Source organism: Homalodisca vitripennis, chromosome 5, assembly GCF_021130785.1.
Source record: "Homalodisca vitripennis isolate AUS2020 chromosome 5, UT_GWSS_2.1, whole genome shotgun sequence".
NCBI lineage: Eukaryota > Metazoa > Arthropoda > Insecta > Hemiptera > Cicadellidae > Homalodisca > Homalodisca vitripennis.
This window is the reverse complement of record NC_060211.1, coordinates 116,476,165-116,490,905: the sequence shown is the minus strand read 5'-3', so window position 1 is coordinate 116,490,905 and position 14,741 is coordinate 116,476,165. Positions and strand designations below refer to the sequence as shown.

Sequence of the window (14,741 nt, the reverse complement as noted above, 5' to 3'; positions counted from 1 at the left end):
ACAATTTTTTTTCTTTTTAGAAAATATTATTGAGCCATGCCAAAGGTAGATTTGTAAGAATAGCTTAAAATTACTAATTTTGCTGTCATATGAGTATGATTATAACATACATAACGATATTAGTCCTACCTTTTCTTGTTTATAATTTCTACCTAAAAGCACAATATGCTGAATGTTTCAAACAGATATAGCTTATGTTTTAAAGAACGTTACTTTTACAGAGAAAGAAACTAGACATATTATTGCTAAAGATACAAGCCTTGTTTTTGGAATTTATTGACTCAATTAAGTGGGTATACTAATTAATTAGCTTGCAGCCATGCATCTTATGCTCCGCTTTCAACATGGGTTAAAGTTTAAAACTGTGTTATAAACTCATTAGAAATCCATAAAAGTTTTACTTAGGAAATTTGAATTTGTCTCATAGCCAACGTAAAAAGTACGATAACCTCTTAATAATAATGGTTCATTATTTATATTCAGTATACAATTTCTTGTGGGAAAATCAATTCCTTGGAATACTTATAGTTTACAGACATTAAATCATTAAACTGAAGACGACTAACATCTTTACAGTGCAATTTCCACACAACAGTACAAATGCTATCACGGCAGCAGAAATACTTGACATTGGAAGTAGATTTTAATAGCCAGAATAAGACGTTTTTTAACTGAGTTATAATTTACTGACCTATGTATATATATGTGTGTGTGTTTTATATATATATATATATATATATATATATATATGTGTGTGTATTTTATTAATCAGAGCAATAATGCAAACACTACTATAACATCAGAAATATCTTAAGACCGTTAAGTACTCGTAGATTACAAGGGGGAAAGTAGACACTTTTTGTCCAAAGTATGTATCTCAAAATGTTTTTATTGAGAAATATACAGACCACGATTCTTCCACTCTGGCAAAAATACTTATAAGTGTTACTAAAAAACTGTTGGAGTTACTTAATCAAATGTTCTTTAAAGTTGCAAAGGAATTTGCTTATATTATTGGTACTCATAAAACTGCTTCACCGAATCCTTAAGTCCAATTTTGTAATGGTATATGTGATTGGAATCTTCCAATACACATCACATATCTCAGGAATGTTTATTACGCAATTTAAAAAGGATATGTATATAACGTCCCTTTTATTCAATAGGAAATTGCATGTTACACCGCAGTTAACTGCTAGTTGTCCATAATACTCAACCAATCTATTTTGATGATCATGATCTTAAAATACAAATTAGAGGAAAAGTATTTTTAAACCATTACAAAAATATACGTTTTAATTTACCACTCTTAATACTCAACATAAATCTCAAGTTAGATAAACTAATCTAAATTAAAAATTTAACAATGTACACAAAATATATACAATAAAACTTTATCTTGATATAGAACATTTTATGCAAAGGTAACTGATTTAAATACAATGATCTCTAATAAAATCTAAAATGTATCACAAAAACACATATCTCTTTAAATATTTCTCTGGTAGACAAGCATTGTAGAAGTAAATAGTTTATGTTATGTCACATTATTCACTGATGTCCTTGTTGCACAATCAATTATTTCAACGAGACAACGACCAAACTCCTCCAGAATAATTCTCTCCACCTGCTCCGTGAGCTGGCCATCTCCCTGAGCTAGCAGACACTGACACGTAGCCTCCACCACCTCTTGCGTCATCAAGTTGAAAGGCTGTCTGGAATTGAAATAAAATATTCTTAAGCACGAATTTTTGTACTAGGTACATTAATTTAAATTGCATATCACTACTTATGAAGGTCACTAGCCAATTTTTAATTTAAAACCAGGGTGATATAGATCTGCAAGACAAACTATACATTAAAGCCTTTCCCATCCAATTACCCAGGTATCTACTTTAGTATTAATTTGATTTAGCCAACTTTCTGCTAACAAATGTAGTATTTTACAATAATCTATACAGCATTATATTGACAGAACCAATAAAAAGTGCTATGGTCACAGGCAGTATTCCTCCTGCAAATACAGAGGGCCACTTCTAACTGGTTTCCATCCTGACTGACTAATACTGAAGATAAAATATTAGGAACAAGAATCATGAAGATATCTTGAAAGATATATTTTTTCAGTTTGTAATGAAGTGGCCTGTTAAATCAATGTGTTGTTTTATTAATGTTGTGATCTCGTTGAGTCCATAAAAGGATGAATTTACATATTAAAAGAAAATAGACATTCATTGTAGTAGTGATGTGTCCAAGCCGAATTCCAAATATTAAATCAACCAAATCTTCAACAAAGATTTGGATTTGAGAATCAATTGACGGGATTCAACAATCAAATCCGTGGTGATCTGCTATGTCATTAATTATTGCTGCAACGTCAGACACAAATTACTGATTGGTAAAAAGTCTTTCTGCTGAGATTTGTGTTTTAAAACCATAAATAATAAGCAAATAAACAAATTATCATACTTTCGTGAATAATATTTTGCTTGCAGTAAGTTTTTATGCATTTCAGTTCCTACATCACGGCATATATTTGAATACTTTTTATCATGACAGGGAGTGGTTTCAAATTATTCATTAAAAAAAATTAAAATACATTTATAAATGATAAAAATGTATGGCCGTACATTTTGCAGATTCACAACGTATATTCTGGAATCCCTAATTACAATCTTTAAAATTAAAGTAGAAGATAGGGGATATAACTTAGTTCTTAATATCTAGCTTTATCTGAACCTCAGCTGCAAGACCTTTTGGTGGTATTCTTCGATTATTTTTTATATTATCAAATCATCTCAAGGCTTTAAGGATGGTAGAAATTGAATTGGTAATAATTTTGCTATAATTAGTAATCATAGTTAAAAAAACTTATTAGGATTTGAGAATCGAGAATCAATTTTTTAATATTTGGTATCAGATTTGAGATTAGAAAATTCTGGATTTGCCCATCACTACATTGTGGATTGTCTATTTAGTCACTGAAATGAGGAATACGGTTTAATGAGAAAAATAAAGAAAGTTTTTGTAAGGTCCTAGGGTCTGACGGTACCCATGACTGGTCAGTTGTTTTCCTCCTAAGATGTTGTAGAAAGCCTTTATGTATAAATGGTCACCAGTATTGCTTGTATTATCTTGATGCTACGCTATGCAGAGCACTTTGTAGGATCCAAGCAATTTAGCAATGAGGGGCTTTTGATTTAACATGTGTAAAACAAATCATTCATATTTAGCAGCTTGTGTAACAGAGTACCAGACGTTCATATACTCTTGGGATGCTCCAGAGCTCTGGAACGTCCTTACATTTTTCCTGAATGAGTTAGTATTGGGAAAGAAGAATATAAAATAGTATTTCTAAGGTGCATATCAAACGCTTCATTGGAGGCATATTTTCGTTTGTGGTGCAGAAGATGAGAGTGGTGAAGCGAGACCAATAGTTAAACCCTCCATGCCAAAACTCTAGTCCTTACCACTCTCTCCTTCATTGGTGGGCACTCTACCATCAAGGGCTTATTCCACTATTTCAGAGACCTGATAAACTTCTTGTGTTGTTCTAACGTCTGTTTGAAATATTCTAGGCTTGACAAAAACAAACTATTTCATTATCATACAAAAGCAAGGCAGTTTAAGTATTAACTGGAGAATTATTCATTGTAGTGTTTAAAAATTAATAAGCCAGTTTGTGAATATGGTTCCATCTTTTACAAGTTCAATCTATTACAAAATACATCTTTTGTTTTATAGATAAAAATTCAAAATGAATAATCTACTGTTCATAAGATTTTTTTCCTTCGTTTTGACCATTGTAAAAGATGGATACTGAAATGAATGTATACTTATTCCGTGAATAAAACAAGCAATATGAAATTCTAAAATTAACAGTTGATATAACAGTTACTGCAAGCGATGAGCATGGCTGCTCCTTGGATGGTGGTCACTGATCACTCATGTCTTTGCAACCAACCCATATGTTAGCGTATATTGAAAACAAAAAAGAGTACAACTCTGAGGAGAAATAAACTGTACTCTTTATTTCAAGCCTTGTATTACTTATAAAAAAACAAAAAAAAAATATGATAATTTATTTTTTCATATTTGACCAACTGGGGATGAAATAATATTTGATCAATAACAATATATTCCTATTACATTTGAACAATACTAGCTTGAAACTGATATCAAAACAACTGATATGCATAGCCTGGAAAAAGTTCTTTTATCATAAAAATCCCTATATCTCAGGTGGTTTTAGTTAAAAATGAATTTCAGTTTGTGATAATGAATATCCAATACCACAGAAAGCGCTCTTCAACAACCTTTAAAACGATTTTACCATATTTATTGGATTTGTCCTTCAAATATTTATATTTATTTTTCAACATTTATATGTAATTGAAGTATTTGAGATATGTTGTGACCTAAGTAAAATAGTACAACATAATTTACATTGGCTTTTTTAAATATAAAATAAGGAATCTGACAAGTTTCAACTAAGACATGGACGGAGAGAGTAATATTTGTCAGTGATTATTAAAATTTAATTTCACTAAGTAAATTAAAACACATATTATTAGTAAATTTACCTTGTGCCCTGACTCGTTAAGAAGTTCTGAGATTTATATACACATTCTTCAATTTCAGACTTTAATTTGGATTTTACTGCTATTTGTTGATTTATTTTACTCCCTTCACTATTGTTCCTTTCTCGAGCATCCTTTGACTCCTCAACATTTCGACAGCCTATACATTTGCAGTTATTTGAGCAAGGTATCTTTGCCTGAAACAATAAGGAATAATTTATTGAGTATTTAAATTTTGTACATGTCTTATACATGACAGTACTTTACTGATACAACAAATAACATTGGAAATAATGAGTTCAATACTATCACATAACAATAACAATACTCTGGTAGGCACTGTTTGGCCACAAAAAATAAAATTGTCTTTATTTTCAATGCAGTCTGCACACGAAGATGACCAACATTGTATACTACAACTTTTGATTCAGATCAGATATTGATTATGAGCATTATTTATGTTGAATTCATAAAGAAAAGGTATATTTACAAAATGTTATGACAATTATAGACAAAATATACCTAGTCATACAAGCAAAGATTAAAATAGTTTATGCATTTCACTATAAAAAGGAGTAAAATCACAATACATGCATTGGTGTTTTATTATTCTCTGATGATGGTATATTTACACAAAAACACTTAAGCAATTTGAATCTTGGATTTTACGCCAAGGTATATTTTATTTAACAATTCTTCTTCTTCTTTGTCTATTGTCTAAAATTTTGCAATCCAAAATTATTTTTTTAAATTCTTACGAGGAGAACTTTTAATGGTAGATATATCACTTGTGTACCCAAATCGTGCTTCCAACTTTTTTCTCTCCCCACTTAGGACAAGAAGCTGAGAAATGGCACTTAGTCCTAACAGGACCTTTGCGCTGCATATGAAGTGACAGAATATTCTTGATGGGTAAGGTTGGGGATAGGGGCCACATCCTGCAGAGGTCCATGAGGAAAGATTTTGGACATTAATCTCTCAGTCATGTCTTCTTGGAAGAAGGGGAAGCCAGCTCTGTACCACCCTAGGCTAGCAACAGCCCTTAACACTTAGGAAGCCCAACAAATTCCATCTCCCGCCGTAGACTAGACCTATCGATACACCCTTGCACTCCAATATCCAAATATTTGCGGTTAGTGATATACCACTCCTGGATATGTATAAGATTGCCCAGATTTAAGTAACACATCAGTTTTTGCTGTAGGTTAAACTGGAAGCACTGGGGTTTCAATTACTTAAAAAAATGAACACAATATGAACATTTTTTGGTTTTGTATAACTATTGGACACATGTTGCATCAAGTTGTCTACTAGTTTTAATGTTTTTACTATTTTTTTTAACATTTGTTAGCCATTAAAACCTTATATACATATAATTTCTAATCTAAAACAACAAGAATCTTGTTAGCTTAACTGTTGTTTACCACTGAGTAGATATTATTCGCACATAGACACAGCAGATGTGGAAATGAAAAAATATAAATAAAAAATATGAACTTTATGTCCAATATTGTTATAAAATCACAATATTTTGAAATTAAATCAAAATATCTTTATTCCTTCTACAACATTACACTTCATGCATCATATAATGGTAGGAATATACTCGACCATCCTACACAGTTTTGATGGCCGGCAATCAAACAATATACACTATTATCAGTCACTACTTTTATGACACTGAGAATTGGCATTCAGCCTCTGTAGTGCTATCACTTTATTCGCTTACAAACTGTTGTGGACAATCTTAAACCATACTTATTAATATAAAATTAAGCAACCAAAACATAATTACTACAACAATTATAAACAATTCTTATCAAATACTGCTATTTTTGTAGTTTATTTGTTTTATTTTAAACCCATGAAACATACATTTTCCCTATACTCTATGTACAACCTTTTCAGCACTCACATATATACATTCAGAAATATTTTATTCAATTATATCTGTTAATTGTTTGGTTTCCTCAGAGTTCATCAGCCATTTTTTCAGGTGAGCTTTAAATGTTTTATTAGATCTACACTTTTTTATATCAATTGGTAGGTAACATATTAAAACACTTTGGGCCTAAAAAAAAACAAACAATTTAAAAAAGAAAAGATTTTTTAACTTTTGGTCTTAAAACTGCTTTGTTTTTTACGTTCCTCGTCATGTACGTATGCTTATATAAATGTTCTGTTCTATTGTTTCCGCTTCTTCTGAAAAAAATTTGTAATACTTTATAAATAAATAAATGTTGGAGTGGTAAAATATTCAACCTTTCATAGAGGAAAAGATGGTTCTCTCTTGTTTTTATATAAAATTATACGCAAAAAATGGTTTTGGGTTGCTCTAAGTTTACCTATTGAATTTTTAAAAGCTCCTCCCCAGCAGTAAATACCATATTGCAACCTAGAATGTATAAGAGCAAAATATAATGTCCATAATAGATCTGCGTTACATTTATTCCTTATATAATAAAATTTCCTAATTTGACGCTTTAAAGAATTTAGTATATATTCAATATGTTTATCCCATGACAATTTACTATCTAGAAAATACTCCTAGATATTTAAAATGCTTAACTATCTCAATTTTCTCGCATTTACGTATGTTTGTTTGATTACAATCAAAATCATGAAAAGTTATATCATTAATAAACGTAAAATCTCTTAAATTAAATTTAACTACTTTAGTTTTAGATAAATTTACAATCATTTTATTTTGAACACACCAAAACTTCAAAATGTTTAAGTCTTGTATTATACATTGCCATATCTCCTCTTCGCTTTCATTAACATATAATAGAACCAAATCATCGGCAAAAGCATAAATTTGCCCTTTGAATGTTTTTTTTTCAGTAAATCATTAATGTAAATCAAGAATAATGTCCTCGAGAGAACAGAGCCCTGTGGCACACCTTTTTCAACTATTTCTGGGTTACTACAACAGTCTTTAAATTTTACAATTTGTTCTCTGTTTGAAAGGTATGTATTAAACCAGCTGTGCGCCACTCCTCTTATTCCTGCATGTTCTAATTTAGAAAGTGACATTCCTTTTCTTACTTTGGTTATCTCTATGGTTTTCATACAGAAAGAACAACCAACAGATTATTTAGAAATCAGTCATTTCTTCACTGCTGAATAACTGATATACACATATTAACAGGAGCGGCGTTAGGGTAGGGCGCGGTTGGGTGACCGCCCAGGGGCGCCGGACGAAAAGGAGCGCCAGAAGCCATTTTTTGTATGTAATTGAATTGCAGTTAGGGGTTGCCGAAGAAATCTCACCCAGGGCGCTAGTAGTGCTAAAACCGGCACTGTATATTAACATGCTGTGATGTATGAACATAGACGTAGAAAATACGAGTTTCAAGTCCAATATTATCTTTAAAAATCACATTATTCTTATTTTCTATATCTATTTACAATTTTTTATGAATATTTTACTAAACCATTTAATGGAACAAATGTGTAAATGATTTGAAGTACAAATTAACACGTTAGATGCCAACCCCGAAAAATACGTTTTAGCGCTAAAGCGCCAAATTTTTAAAAGATAAATTGTTGTAACCTTTTGTTATTTTTCTCTTCTTTGGTTACTAATAAACATGATTTTATGATTTATGTATATTTATTACGTTTATAAAGCGTCGTGCACATTGGCCCGACAGAGCTTTTTACAAGGCGATATGTTACATAAATCATTTGCCGTCGGGCCTATACGCCCGACGCCTGATTCAGGGATATTCCGTTTTGTTGATGTGAGCCTGAATAATTCCCGCGCTTTAGTTCTCTGTCTGCAATTGCATCAGCTTACTTCTAACCCGCCTTTTCCACATAGCTGAGTGCCAATTGACGCGTTTTGTTACTGGAATCCTACATTGTGTTTTTTTATAAGTAATGTTTCGATAGTTGTGTGCGTGTATACTATTGATCGGTAAAAATGAGTGGCGATAATCTTCTTACGGATGAAATCGAACGTATGATTGAGAATCCGTCTTCCCTGGGTGATTTTTTTGCTGAAATAAGTGATGATGACAGTGTGGAGTCAATGGTGGTTAGTGATATACCGGATGACACTGATAGCGTCCTAGACTTTATTCCTGGTACTGATTCAGAATATTACTCTGATGACAATCAAGAATCAAACGTGGAACTTAATTCTACTGATGCTAATGGAACAGTTACAGATATCACAGGTACTTCTTTTATTTCTACAAACGCCAAGGACAATGATTTGGGCTGGGAAATGTTTGAGGGTAAGCAGAAAACGTTTCAGTTCACTCAGACAACAAAATTTAATTTTTGTTTACCAAACAACAGAAAACCAATAGATTTTTTTCGTCATTACTTGACAGATGAAGTAGTTGAACTTATGGTTGTAGAAACTAATCATAATGCAAATGAAGTAATTTCAAAGCTGCGACTAAGTCGTAAGAGTAGGCTAAAAGACTGGAAAAATACCAATCATGGGGAAATGAAACAATTTATTGGCCTTCTTTTATATATGGGTTTAGTAGGACTTCCAAGAATCAGTGATTATTGGTCAAAAAACCCTTTGTATAAATTCTCAGTTGCCCGAAAAATAATGAGTAGAAACAGGTTTCAGTTACTCTTACGTTTCTGGCATTTTAACGGTAATGAAAACCTCAAAAGAGATGGGCGAATTGGTAAAATAAAACCTATGCTTCTAGCACTAAACAATTTATTCTTCACTTTGAAAGTAGCAGAGCAAGATTTAGTTATTGATGAAACTATGGTGCCGTTTCGTGGTAGACTAGGTTTCCGGCAGTATATTCCCGGAAAGGCCCACAAGTATGGGATAAAAATATTCAAGCTGTGTGATAAAACAGGTTATACTTATGCAGTAAAAGTATACATGGGGAAAGGTACTACAGTAGAACCCCTCATATCCGGCCACCACGGGACCGAGCCCCTGGCCGGATAACGATTCGGCCGGATAAACCAACCTACAGTACACAGCACTTGACGAAACAAAACAATTGTACTGTACTGTACTAACCGGACTGGAAATAATCAACGAACTGTTTACAGGTTAAACCTATTAGCTCAACTGAGGACAACACAGGAAAATGTAAAGAAATAGATACACCAAAATAACGCAAGAGTCGTGGGAGACTAGTGCGTGCAACTGCGCGTCTGCAAGCCGTGGTAAATAAATTTCGATATTGGCTTCCGGGAAGTGGCCGGATAAACCGAGGTGCGGTAAAACCGAGGCCGGATATGAGGGGTTCTACTGTATAGAAGTGACAAAAGACAGATCTGTTGCGACTAAAGTGGTACTGGAACTCATGACAAACTTTTTATAAAGGCCACAAGTTATATACGGACAACTACTACACATCAGTAGAATTAGCTAATGCTTTGTTGTCAAATAAAACACATCTTGCTGGTACTGTGAGAAAAAGTCGTAAAGGCCTACCAAAAAACCTTTTAAAACAAAAACTTAGTAAAGGTGAAATGGTTTGCTCCGAAAATAAAGATGGTGTAGTTGTTACCAAGTGGAAAGACAAAAGGGAGGTACACATGCTTTCCACATTCCATAGGCCGGAGTACGTCGTCCTTGACAAAAAAAAAAAGTTGGAGGGCCAAATGTAATGAAGCCATTACTCATCGTTGACTACAATAAGGCGAAGGTTGGGATAGACGTATCTGATCAAATGTCATCATATAACACTGCAGTTTGGAAGACAATGCGTTGGTTCCACAAACTAGCTGAAGAACTTCTTCTTGGAACTGCAGTGGTAAATAGTTGGTTGGCCTACAATAATTTTCTTAACCACACTACATCTCATAATAAAAAAAACAAAACTTAGTCTCTATCACTAAGTTCAGAGATGAATTGGCCTGTTCCTTGATGAACGTGCAGGAAGAGCCACGCATTCCAAATGTGACCACTACAGGGCACCACTACCTGACGTCATCTGCTTTTGTTGGTGGAAAAGTACAAAAACGCCGACAAAGAAAGGTGTGCAAGTTGTGCTACAAAAATGTATCAGAGGAAAAAGGACGTAAGGTAGCAAGAAATTTGACACAAGTAACTATGTTTTGCAGTGAATGTCCCGAAAAACCATTTTTGTGTGAAACATGCTTCAAAATTATACACAAATAGTATATCTTCATTCATCTTTTGTATAGGGTAATTTTGTATTTACTTATTTTTCTTTACTTATAAGAATTGAATTATTTGAATAGTAAGGAAAGCAAAAAATATGAAAATAAATAAGATACAACCTTTTATTTACTACATTTACTTTTTGTGAAGCTTATAAAATAAATCTCTTTTTACTGTAAAATAACAAATCACATATTTTATTCTTCCTGGTAGCAATAATAAGGCTAAAACCTTATTATTTTATATTCTAACACCTATAAAAATACCCTATCTAATACCTAGTCGGGCAATGTAGCCCAACAAAAATGGCCAATGTAGCAATATCATTCATATCACTAATAACGAAAATAAACACAACAAACAACGTTCTGTTAATAGCTGAACTCTTCATAGTTCAATCAGTTTCAGTTAAAGTCGTCAGGGTGCAGCACAGGCACGAAGGTAATCAAAATGGTGGGTACCGTCCATTGTTATGCTGTCTGGCCACTTTACCCGACGTGCAATCTCTTAGAGACGTAGAGCGTCGGTCCATTTGGCCCGACGTGGCAGCTAACGTGTTAAATCATCTTTATAACTTACTCATTAAGAATAGTTAAACGTCAATGCCAAATTTATTGCATTAACTTCCAATATACTAGAAGATCGGTGACAAAAAGTTACTTTAGTTTTTAATTATTAGGGCTGAAAGCCAGGGAACATTACTAGTTGATAGGAAAATCTGCAGAATTACCTCGACAAATGGGAGACTTTAACATTAATGTAATGAATCCCACCGACCCCCTAACCCAGCGGCTTCGCGATGTTTTAAATTCTTTCCGTGAATTCACCGACACACGAGTGACCGCTACGACGAGTACTGCCATCGACAATGTTGTCACAAACATTCCTGACATCACAGTCTCTGTTTTGAAATCTGCAATCTCTGACCACTTTGCGCAGGGGGCCGTGATCCGTGGGTGCAAACTTGAAAGTCAAAAATTCAAAATTTAAAATTGCAAGAGTGATTCGGCCCCAGAACATTCGCCACTTAAACGATGTTTTTGGAAGCTGAGCCCTGGCAATTTTTGGATAACTCTGGAATGTCGATGACATGTATGCGGCATTTCAGTGATAGTTTCAACTATTATCTGGAAGTTGCTTGTCCGTTCAGAAGGACCAAAGTCAATCACACACCTAAAAAAGGCACGTGGTTGACAAAAGGGAATTCTTGTATCTCGAGAAAAGCTTAAATTCTTTCACAAAATTTTCATTGAAACCCAAAACGAACATTTCAAATTTTTTTTTCAGAAATTACCGAAGGATTATAAAAAAGTCATACGAGCTGCTAAAGCCTATGATGTTAATAAGGCCTTGGGTAACTGCGAAAAATTTCTCGAAAACAGCTTGGAAAAATCATAAACGACTTTTCTCGAGATACACACCAGATAAAAAACACCAAAGAAATCAAAATTTAAAATTGAAGACAAAATTGTTGAAAACCGAGCTCAAGTGGCAGACGAATTTAATAAATACTTCTCTTCCGTGGCTACAGTGGGTTCGGCATTAACTGAACCACGGTTCCACGGAGGAGATGCTGTTTGTATCGGTTGCATCCATGGCCCTGACTCCTGTGTGTGAGGGGGAGGTTGCACGAGTCATACAGGGACTCAACTCAAAAAAATCTTGTGACGCAAACGGGATGTCAGTGTGGCTACTCAAACACTGCTTCAGGCATATATTGAGACCACTCACAAAATTGATCAACTTTTTTCTTTTGAAAAAGGAACCTTTCCCATCACTTTTTGAAGACATCCAAAGTCATTCCGATCTTCAAACAGGACGATCCTTGCCTTGCAAGCAACTATCGTCCAATCTCAATTCTTCCAGTCTTCAGCAAAATTTTTGAAAAAATTTTCTATGAAAAGCTTGTAAGCTTTCTAGAAAATAACAATATCCTAAATCCGGAACAATTTGGATTTAGGAAAAAACAGATCCACAATAGACGCTGTGAACAATCTTTTGGACAATGTTGTCCGATGGATTGGAAGGACGAGAACATGTGCTCAGTATAATTCCTCGACCTATCCAAAGCGTTTGACTGTGTGCATCATGAAACACTTTTGCTCCAGTTGGATAAATGCGGCGTTCGGGGTCTCTCGCACTTATGGCTCACTTCTTACCTCAAGGATTGAGACCAGTGCGTTGAGGTATCGAACGTCGTCTCAAACAAAATTAAAATGACCCATGGTGTCCCTCAGGGCTCCATCCTTGGGCCTCTTTTTGTTCCTAGTTTACGTCTGCAGACTGAATTCAGTGATCCAGCATGGAAAACTGGTTCAGTATGCTGACGACACAACTCTCTGTATCAAAAACAAATCAACTCAAGACCTGGAAATCACATCCTTCATGGAACTGAATGCATGCATTCAGTATTTTGATGAATTGAACCTGAAAAAACAAATCATTCAAAAACAAATGTCATGTGTTTTAGCCTTCGACAAAAATGATCACGAAGTTCAGCCTGCCGTGTTTGTGGATGATGTGCTTTTAGAGGAAACTAACTCCACAAAGTTTCTGGGACACACAACAAAGGACAGACTGTTTCTGGTCTAGACAGAGGACTGACCTGGGCTGATCATGTTTACAATGTATGTGCTAGAGTGGCCTCAGGCATATATGCCTTGCGGCACCTGGCAAAGTTCTGTTCCCCCAGAGTTCTGAAAATGGCATATTTCGGCCTGATTCATCCACACTTTGCGTATGGAGTGAGGACTCTGGGGAGGTTGTTCCAAAAACAAAATGGAAAGAGTTTTCAAGCTCCAAAAAAAGGCAATCAGAATCATTGCAAATTTAAATTACAGAGAGTCGTGTAGGGAATCTTTCAGGGAGTTAGAATTGCTGACTTTGCCCTGCCTTTATATTCTGGAGGTGATCACGTTACTGCGAATCAAAGTGTGATTTGGTTCGTGGCGGTGACGTTCACCACTATGAGACAAGAGGCAGGGACAACTTCCGAACTCGGCAATACAGACTGACATTATCACAACATCTCCCTCAACAAGTTGGTGTCAGACTAATCAACAAGCTCCCTGAAAGTGTCAAACATTCCGCCAATCAACATCAATTCAAAAACTCGTCTTAAACCCCTTTTGGTGTCCAAAGCGTTTTATTCTGTCGATGAATTCATGGTCAGCCGCTGGGATGTCTAAATTTAACTTGGATCTGAAGTCAGTTTGAATGTGTTTGAGTGAATGCATGAATTGTAAGTATGAATGTGTTTTGAACGTCTAAGCCCTGTGGTTTATCTTACTTACTTCTGACTTTTGCAATACAATGTCCCATTGTCAAAATGCAATAAAGAGATTGATTTGACAATTATGTTGTACCACAGTATTCATTGCTGCATAGCAATAGGTGTATTAACACTCAAAAGATGTATGGCAGGTGGTTGAGTTAATATTATCTATGAGTGGTATACTCTGCTAGAGTGTATTGGCCCTGGTATAGAACACATATGTCTTAATGATGAAAGAGGATGGCTTATGTGTGGTGTGTAGTCCGCTTGGTATCAGACACAGCTCTCTATCATTTCTTTTTCACTCCTTGTTTGTGGACTTAGCAGTCAAAGTCAAATCAGTATTTGCCTTAGAGCACTTAACCTTTTAGAGAGAAAGAAAAAAATAGTTTAAACAATAATCATGACATTTGACATGATTATGCATTTTGCAGTAGAGGAGTAATCACGTCATATGATTGATTTGAAGTCTATATTTTAAGGCTATGTAGCAAAGTTATATACAATAGTTATTAATATACTGTTGTTGTATCATAGTTGTAAACTGTTGTGGGCACAATCTAGCCAACAAAACACAACAGAGCAGTAGTTCTATCTCATCATCATCATCATCATCATCGTCAGACGTTTCCGTTCTCACGGGTCGTCGTACACAGCCTCCTCCACTTTAGTCTATCGTTCCAGGTCTCCTCTTCATCCACCTGTATTTTCTGTAGTCCCCTTCTCTCTATGTCTTTCCACACTTGGTCCTCCCATCTTCCTCTCG

The 14,741-nt window shown here is 34.5% G+C and overlaps 1 protein-coding gene across 1 annotated transcript in view; it reads right to left on the bottom strand.

Moving 5' to 3' along the window:
• Positions 1-1,278: 1,278 nt before the first annotated feature.
• The window catches only part of LOC124362782 (protein lin-54 homolog), a 63,100-nt gene continuing 49,637 nt past the window's right edge, over positions 1,279-14,741 (bottom strand). The window contains exons 10-11 of the mRNA XM_046817563.1: positions 4,584-4,777; positions 1,279-1,715 (exon numbers count right to left, since the gene is read on the bottom strand). Of these exons, the coding sequence (XP_046673519.1) occupies positions 1,538-1,715; positions 4,584-4,777 (372 nt within the window). The 3' untranslated portion in view covers positions 1,279-1,537. The remainder of the gene's footprint in view (positions 1,716-4,583; positions 4,778-14,741) is intronic.